Genomic DNA, 9,425 nt, shown 5'->3' with positions numbered 1-9,425 from the left:
CGTGCCGAATAAAGCACGCCGCACAAATTATGAATGATTATTGCAAATGACGAAGTGTGGTTACTCAATATTTGTTACGCAACTGATGGGTTCGTCGAGCTGCGTTCGCCATTAGTTTCAATTTTCAGCAGTTATCAAGTGTTGCCTTCGACCAATATATTCACTGTGGCTGGAATATTAAAGCGCCCAGTAATTGCGTTCGATAAGTCGTGTCAAACTGGGCAAGCTTTAATTAATAGCAGCAGCAGCAGTAGACGTAGAACTCTCGTATTACACCAATAACAGATCGTTATGGAAAGGAGCCATAATCCCGTGTCGAATCTTTCCAGACGGAATGTTTTAAACTAAAGGAGAAAATCCTCAGTTCCTCTGTCGGTGCTGAATAGAGTGCAAGATTTGTAGCATTAAACTTGTTCGTTTTGGCACGGCACTCTATTCGACATTTTACAGACCCCGCCCCTCATACGTAGATGAAGAGTTTGTCAAAATTGTCTGCTATAGCAGCATGGAACTCCTTGTTCGAGGAGCTGAAGAAGCGCGAAAGTGTATAAAACTTAAAAACGAAACTTCAGGCCCTTTTTTTGACGAGTTTTAACTGTACGCGAAATTGTATCGAAATTAGATTCTTCAATAGTTTCAAGAATTCTGATTATATGCATATCAATATTGATATTAGTATCTTATAATTTGTCTTTGAAGAATTATGAACAAAGTTTTGAATTGTCTATAGAAGTTTTTATACAAAATCTGTAATCTGATACTGAAAAGCCCTGAGGGGAGGATTTGAATAAAGTAAACGTATTTCTACCTTTCAGCATTCCCTATCATCGGAAACAACACATCTGTGATCCTAATGCTCGGTCACAATGCTCAAATTCGACGCGATATTATGTTAACAATGAGGAATGACTAGCTTATCACCTTCCCTTAGTTAGTCAAGGAAGGGTGGGGGTTGGGGAGAGAGGTGCGCTAAAAATTACGGCAGGTTGTAGTTATAATGGACTACTGAGTGCATCTATTTCATGTAAACCCCTACGAACTCCACTTATTTTCTACCAAGGGCTGCAGTCTTTCACGCACAATCTGTAAAATATCCCAGAGTAGAGTTGAATGATAAACTTTATTATCCAATGAGTACATTTGTGATAGACTATATGACGTATGAAGGACATAACCTTTTCTGACAAAGAGCAGAACGTAACTAATGTGAGAAGAGACGAGGGTTGCTAAATATCACCAACAAGCCACGTACTCTTAACGAGATGAACAGAATAATTCAGTCAGTCATCTGAGCGGCTATATTAAACATAAGAGGTTATTATAATTAACTGATAAATTAAGGCAATAATATTTAGCTCTTGAAATAGGTAAGCCTACGATGTATACGAATCTCATAGCTAACCTTTCAGAAATATATCGCTCCAAACGTTGAATACAGCCATAAACTTTGAGAAGCACGCTTGAATTGCCTGCATCACTTAGATTATTCGGCTTCGTTGTTTAATTCTCTCATCTGGATATCGATTTAAATATTAATCCATTTATTGATACATGATCTTTGATGTCTTGGGCTACAATGTTAAATGATTGGTTTTTCTGAAAATGGTGTACCGGTGTATCGTGTCAGCGATATTTTATATGCATTGATATCACATGATATATGCATTGGTATCACATGATAAATATGAATTAAACATATACCTAAAATTTTATTTTAAACTTTACGTGAGTCTCTCATTGATAAATCTCGAGTAGCAGCGCAAGTGACTTCTATCTGATGATATTTATAGATTTATCAGAGTTACTGCAACTGTACCATTTGACCATTATACAACAACACACAATCATCCTTTTGTTGCCTAAGTGTCAAACGATAAAGGATTTTGTAGTATTTTCATTTTTAGCAAAACATGCTACCACCATTGGCACTCTTTGGGTTATTAATTTGAATATGATAATTCCTTGCAAAGTAGAAGGAAGACACTTGAATAATCGCTGGTTCTCCTGCTGGGATTATTGATTACTTTGCTCTTATATACTCACGCCAGCAAAATCAACTAGACCGCTCTCACAGAAAGTCGCTCTCAACTACTTGGCTCTACAATTGACAGAGACTTTCAGTCATGAGAAACACGATTAAACATTCATTTATCATCGAACCTCTATACACAAACCTTCTTTTTTGACCGAATTTCTTCAACAATTTTTCTTGTCATTTTCATGTAGTGGTTTTGAAGTTGTGCATATGGAATACATTGCAATTGTTTGTCGATTTGTTTCAGGCGGTATTCGAGCATGGATTTGGGTTTTCTTTTCTTTTTAATCTTTCTAGTTTTTTTAAAAGGTATTTTTTTACTTAGCTCACGTTCTATATTCGTTTTTTCCTTTCGGAGCTGTTTTCCCCAGTTTTCAGGGATTAGTTTTAAACTATTCCACCCAGTGTCAGATAATGACCAGTCTATTACGCCACGCTTATTGCGGCTCAAAAACTGATTGGCACCATTAAAGTAGTTGCCACCGAAAAACGAATCTCCACGAATGGCGATGCCCATAGGTGAAGGGTGTCCTCCTTTAATTATAAGATGCTTATTATTTATATACCCCGAGAACGTGTTAGCCATTTCCCCCCACAATAGCCAAACAGATGGCTTCGCTTTCTTAACCCCAATATAACTCATATAACTGATCAGGGATATGGTGAATTTTCTCCATATATCTAAGTGACTTTTATACTTTGCCTTGTCCTTTGCACCCTTCGGAGGATTATGTGGACATGTTAACGCTGCGTTAAGTAGAAGGACGCCTTGCCTTGTCCAGTTAGTAACATCACCATAATTAAGGTCCACAGGAAAACCTTCAAAGGCGACTTCTAAAAACATGTGCAGTACCGCTGGAACAAAACGAGGTCTTTCCACGTGAAATGCCACACCAGTAGCCTTGCCTTTTTGTGGAGTTGGATCCTGGCCTAAAATCACTACTTTCACATCTTCTGGCTTCACCAGCTCCAAAGCCTTAAACAGCAATGGCATTCGAGGTTCAATGGCGTTTTTCAGTTGTTTACCTTTATTCTTAAGATTGTCTGCCAAATCTCTTAACAAGGTTGTATTTTTCAGGCTTTTGAAGAGAAGTTTCCACGGTTTCGGAATACAATTATTAATGTATCTATTACTGTCTATTCTGTTTTTGGTGTACTTGACATTATTGCACCAAGCCGATTTGACTAAACAATCAGGAAAAAAGAAGGGAATAAAAATGAATAAATGAATGAATAAAAAGATAAATTTCAGTTTGAGTAGAGCAACATATATTTACGAACCCTCCGAAACAGGATCCCAGGGTAATGGAACCTCTCTCCTTTTTTTCACGGGATGACGTTTTCTCGGAAGACGTGATTTCCATACCGGGTTATCATATTGGAAGCTGAGTTACCAGGAAATTTGAAACTCTCTTACTCTCCTCCCAATTAATTCTAGATAAGCGGCGTAGCTAGGGGGGAAGGTATCATGGGGAAAATATCATGGATGGGCGAAGGTACCATGAGGGAAGGTACCATGGTGTCCTTAACCCCTATCCTTTGGGATATATATAATTATCCTTTTATGTTTACTATTATATTTTTTTACTGCAGTTCATCTTCATGGAAACCTTACGATTCAGATGGCAAAATAGCTCAAGTTTGAAAAATATACTCATCATGCATCGCTCACTGTTCAGCCGACAAAATATCGATCGCTAGATAATAAAAGTGGATGTCAACTGAAAGTAAGCCAAGAAGCCTGGGTTTAAAATAACGGACCTCACTCTTAGAAATAAATTCGAACCACGCCCCTGTTTATCATAATTAGAAAGCGCATTCTTGATTCCTCCTGAATTCTGCAGTTTTTATAACTTATAGGAAAAATCATGTTATTTTACACACCTGGCCTCCAAGCAAACAGCAAAACAATCAACAGATACTTCGAAGCCATGATCTTTAAACGTGAAGTTTCAAAGAAATGTATGATCCACCTAAGGTGTATGGGAAAGATTCACAAACTCGCAACTGAAAATGTCTTGTCGAGCGAGACATTGAAGCTTAAGGTGATTCCTCAGAAAAAAAGTTATTGAACCGTTTTTTTTTTAACTTTTAATAAATTTCCCCTGCCAATGTCGGTTTCGAAAAATGAAACAGTGAAAAAAATGTCACCGTACTTGTTTAAAAGATATGATGGGCTAAACTTACTTCATTTATATCTGTACTGGCACTGATCGCGCGCTATTCCATCGCTTTAAGGTACATTTTGCGGTAGCTGGAAGCTAGGGTTTTAAGTAACACTTGATAAAAAATAACCTGATAGGGAGAAAGTCTCGAGCGTATGGAGCAGTTCTCGGAATGCGCGCCCACTTTTTCGCTTGATTACGCGATTTGTATGCGCAGTGCAATACTGAGGAATCACCTCAAGTCATGATTAAAAATAACATAAAAAGTAAATTAAATGAACATGGTTTTATTCGAGTACAGTGGAAGCACCCATAAAAGAAAAAAAGAAAAAGAAAATTATGGGCAAAAATTTAGCCATATGGCAAATCGAAACTTATACAACTTAAAGTTCAAGATTTCCTTTATGTGTTATAATCTGTTTAGCTGGATTTCCGACTTAAAGTAATTTCCTACGCACCTTTTGAGAAATTGACGAGTAAGCTATCAAACGATGGGCGCAGAAGATTAAATGAAGAAATTGGAAAAATTGTTTCTGGCTACTTCTTTTCGCTCAAGATAAGTTGAAAAGAAAGGCGGAAAGAAAGATAGAAACATGTAGAGGTTCAAGGGGAACAGAACATTACCTGAGTTTCTGAAGCCCACAGCAACAGAAGTCTCTCTAAGACACAGCCCGGTGAATCTCAGCACTGAAATAACCGAATCTGTGTTTACTTCAAGCTTTATCCTTCATTGAGTAATGTTGAATTGTGGTAGCATGATCACATTCCCTTATTAAAAGTGGAGATACAGATTTTTTGCTTGTGGTTGCATTGAGTTCCGTTCCAAAATTTTGGATGTCTAATGGAATCTTGCTAGTACCCGCTAATGATGTAAGTAAGTTAATATCCGTGAATGGAAGATGAACAGAAAATACATCAGAAACGTGGTGAAACTGAATCCAGTACTCGAACCGAGATGGTAATTATTCGTCTTGTCGCGAATGTTGGATGAAAGGAAAAACATCTTTGTCTCTGAACAAAAATCGGACTTTACACCCTCGAATTCACTTTCCAATGCTGAACAGGCTCTACCATTAGTTAGCTAACTAGCCCTTTCTACATCACTGCTGACTTAAGTTTCGTAGCTCAGTAAGACTTCGCATTTTACACAAAGAACAAGTTTTGAACGAAAACTCGTCAGGATCTTATTTTAAGCGGCCTCAAGAGATTATAAATTGTATTTAATCTCTTGACGGCCTTAAGTCAGGTCTGTTACAACTAAAACAACGAAGTTCCGATCAGCTTGTGAAATCACCGTAAAATTCATGAATAACCATTAGTAATCTGATACTTGAAACCAAGGGTTGCTGCTTTTAAAGCAAAGAGATGCTATTGTTTATAAAAATTGAGATTAACAAGGAAATTCATAGCATCCATGTCAGGACTGATCCAATTTTCAAAATTATTTCTTGTGCTTCATTCTAATTCCATCAGGTTATCAATGTCATACTGGTTTTGGAATATATTAAAAAGGCGAGTGCCTGGATTAGTGACGACCTCTTTTTCATAACAATAGATGAAAAGTCCCGATTGTACCATAATTTATCAGGACATGAGCACTTCGGAAGCGGCAATGGCATGCATGCATCACCGACATCGAGTATCACCCCTCACTAATGTTTTACATCAGCTAAAAGAAAGGTTATGTATTTGTTAAATACTTAGCGCTTAAAGGATCATGGAAGCAAACGTGGAGAACAGCGCGAGATTGGTTTTGAAGTGTAACAAATATAGCAATAAAACACCCGCCATTTCTCGCAACATTTCTCGCTTTTGGTTAAAAGACCTCAGTGGAGGAGGATCAAAGGGCTTGAAAACAGTTCTCATCTTATATCATAACATAGCCAGTAAATCTGTGTAATCAAATTCAATTGCGCGAGCGTGCTTCATATTCCTATTGTGCACGCTCATGACGTCAGCAAACAAATCCCTCGAGGAAAAAATTTTCCATCGGGTTGAAAATGTTATAAAACCGTAGTTCATACGTCAGCTGTGCGTTCATCGAGATATGAAGCACTTGGGAAGTTTGGAGAGCACTCAAGAAGCTAGAGTTGCTCTCGGCTACGCCTCGAGCAACTCTTACGCATCTTTCGTGCTCTCCAAACCTCCCGCGTGCTTCATATCTCGATGAACGCACGCTGATGTATGAACCAATTGTTAAGTGTTGAAAGTCAAGGACAAGCAGCTAAGTCACAGAAACACATACAGTTAGGTAGAAATTTGTTTACAGCGCGATAGATGCAGCATGAAATCGTTATTCTAAAATCTCGACAGGAACTTCATAGAAAGGTTTTCATCTTTTACGAGGACTGAGGAGGCCACAGTATAAACATGTTTGAGGAGAAGAAAAATATCATTCAATTTATCCTCGCCTTTTGAAAGTTTCCTTTCAATCATTTTGCTATGTACATGTGAAATTAAACTTTACAGTGATGTCTGTAGGAACCAAGGAATTGCAAGTCTTTATCCTACATGATTTATGTTGTGAAGTGTTCAGTTAGCTTGTTCTGATTTAAGGATTTGTTTATATTTATTATTAACCTATTATTTTGATTTGCAATGCAAGGTTGATTGAGGTTAACCTAAAAATGAGTTTCTTGTTTTTGACTGTCATTTCTCGAGTCCATTACTCGAACTGGGACGGAAATTATTCGTCTTTTCACAGGTGCTGGATGAAAGGGAAAACATCTTTGTCCATGAACAAAATCGGACTTTACACCTTCGAATTCACGCCCCAATGCTTTACAGGGACTCTACGATGAGCAAGCCATCACTGCTGACTTCAGTTTCGTAGCTCAATAAAAATTCGCATTTTATTAAAAGAACAAGTTTTGAACGAAAACTCGTCAAGATCTTATTTTAGGTGGGCTCAAGAGATTATAAACTGAATATAATCTCTTAACGGCCTAAAGTCAAGTCTGCTACAATTGAAATAACGAAGTTTCGATCAGCTTGTGGAATCATTGTCAAATCCATTAAAAACCATTAGTAACCTGTTACTTGAAAACAAAGGTTGCTGCTTTGAAAGCAATGAGATGCTATTGTTTGTAAAAATTGAGATGAGCAAAAGGAAATTCGTAGCATCCACGTCAGGACAAATCCAGTTTTTTAAAATCAGTTCTTGTGCTCCATACCAATTCCATCAGGCTGTCAACGTCATCTTGATTTTTGAATATATTAAAAATGCGAGTACCAGGGTTAGTGATGGCCTCTCCTTCATAAAATAGATGAAAAGTCCCGATGTTACCATAATTCATTAGGATATGAGCGTTAATGGCACGCGTGTAACACCTACATCGGGTATCACCCCTCCCTAATGTTTTACATCAGCTAAGAGCAAGGTTTTGCACTGTTAAATATTTTGTGCTTGAAGGATCATGAAAGTAAATTTCTCGCAACAGAACGATCAATTTCTGGACTCAAAGTTCAAAGTAATTTCCTTTCCATGCTTAAAAGACCTGATCTGTGGAGGAGGATCAAAGAGCTTGAGAACAGTTCTCATCCTATAGTGTTAAGAGTCGAGGACATGCAATGAAGTCACAGAAACACATGCAGTTAGGTAGAAATTTGTTTACAGCGAGATAGACGCTGATTGAAAACGTTCTCCTTAAAATCTCGACGGGAACCTCATAGGAAGGTTATATTACGCGATGAGAAGACCACAGGATAAATATGTGCGAGGACTAGAAAATATCATTCGATTTTTCCTCGCCTTTAGAAATTATACTTTAAATCATTCTCAGATGTACATGTGATATTAAACTTCACAATGATGTCTGTAAGAACCGAGAAATTAGAATTCTTTATCCTGCAGGATTTATGTTGTGAAGTGTTCAGGTAGTTTGTTAGTAATGATTTGTTTATATTTAGTATTTAATTATTATTTTGATTTAGAGTGCAAGGTTGCTTAACGTTTAGACCCAGGAACGAGTTTCCTGAGTTTGACTGTCATTTCTCGCTGTAGCGGGATTCTTTGAACTCGAATATCGTTTCTCGAAGTAGTCGTCTTACACACTTTTTTACTGAGTTTTTGTTGTTGTCTGGACTTGTCCCAATGTTTTGAAGCCCTTATGCGAATCTCTTGATTCAAGACCCTGTAAGGCTAGCGCTGTAAATGCGGTATTTACTCTCCAGTAGTTTGTCCTTGAATTGTATTGGCCGTTAATTAAGACTTGCTTATTGAAGTTTACGATGAATGGGTCTATCCACTGACCTTGCCTTGGATCTACATTGAAGTAATGGTTCTTGCTTTTCATCGCAAGCATTAAGAATGCTGGTTTTCATTCGTGAGATTCTCGTGGAAAGGTTTGGTTTGATTTTCTGATCCGAAATGTTTCTAAAATCATCTAAGATCAATCGGCCCGTGTGCCCATTCATGTCTACAAATAGTCTAATAAAAGCATGTACCACAGAGTGGTTTTCAGGGCGGTTAACGAGAAGAAACGAGAAGAGAAGCGATAAGTGAGTGTAGACCCTTATAGATTATGCTACTAAAATAAGCATATTTTGCAACCAGCATTACTCCATTTTTTCCCGAGTTTTGCTTAAAATTATGCCTGTTTGTGAAAACTGTGCTACGTTTTCCTATAGTGTGCTTTTCAAAAAAGAAAACACAAAAAATCCAAATTTCATGTTAATTGTTGACAATCTTTATTTTGAGTTACATACTTACTCTAACCAAATACAATTAATTACTGCAGTTAATTCCAGACTTGAAGCGGTGACTTAACAAGTCAAAACGAACGATGGTAGCCGAGTATCAGCGTCAATCCGAGTACCTGTTAAAGCAGGTACCAGAACTGACGCAATCTATTCTTGCGGTGTGTTCGCAGTCCTCTAGACGCCGAGCGACGAACGATCGTTATTCAGGGCTTGACCCTTACTGACCAGATCGTCGGCCAGCTTTGTCAACAGTGGGTCTTTACCCTGATTGATGTTTCGGAAAACCCTCTCCACTCTTCAGGAATACACACAGGACGAAATTGCAAGAATCCGTAAACGGAAACGTGGCAGAAACATGTTAAACCGTTCTGGAAACACGACGGATAACCTATGTTTCCGTTACCAGTTTCGTGACGTTTTCTCGCGTTTCCGTTGCTGCGTATACAACGGAACCGGACCCCTTTTTGTGCATGTTAAACATAACGGAAACATGGAGTTGCATGTTTCCGCCACGTTTCAGAAAT

At 38.0% G+C, this 9,425-nt stretch overlaps 1 protein-coding gene across 1 annotated transcript; it reads right to left on the bottom strand.

The window, feature by feature from the left end:
* Positions 1–2,162: 2,162 nt before the first annotated feature.
* LOC113668427 (uncharacterized) lies at positions 2,163–3,968 on the bottom strand. Its single transcript, XM_089199559.1, has 2 exons — positions 3,924–3,968; positions 2,163–3,233 (listed from the first exon to the last, which is right to left on the bottom strand). The coding sequence occupies exons 1-2, from the start codon at positions 3,966–3,968 to the stop codon at positions 2,163–2,165; spliced, it is 1,116 nt and encodes a 371-aa protein (XP_089055685.1).
* Between the last annotated feature and the right edge of the window lie 5,457 nt (positions 3,969–9,425).

This window comes from Pocillopora damicornis, chromosome 3 (genome assembly GCF_964200805.1).
Source record: "Pocillopora damicornis chromosome 3, jaPocDami1.2, whole genome shotgun sequence".
NCBI lineage: Eukaryota > Metazoa > Cnidaria > Anthozoa > Scleractinia > Pocilloporidae > Pocillopora > Pocillopora damicornis.
Note: the sequence above shows the minus strand (reverse complement) of the source record. Positions and strands in the feature narration are given on the sequence as shown.

Bases quoted from the DNA above. Each gene is read 5' to 3' on its own strand.
- LOC113668427 (XM_089199559.1), bottom strand. From the start codon at position 3,968: ATGGCTTCGAAGTATCTGTTGATTGTTTTGCTGTTTGCTTGGAGG. The intron at 3,234-3,923 runs CCAGGTGTGTAA...CCCTTCTTTTTT, and splicing joins TTTTGCTGTTTGCTTGGAGG to CCTGATTGTTTAGTCAAATC.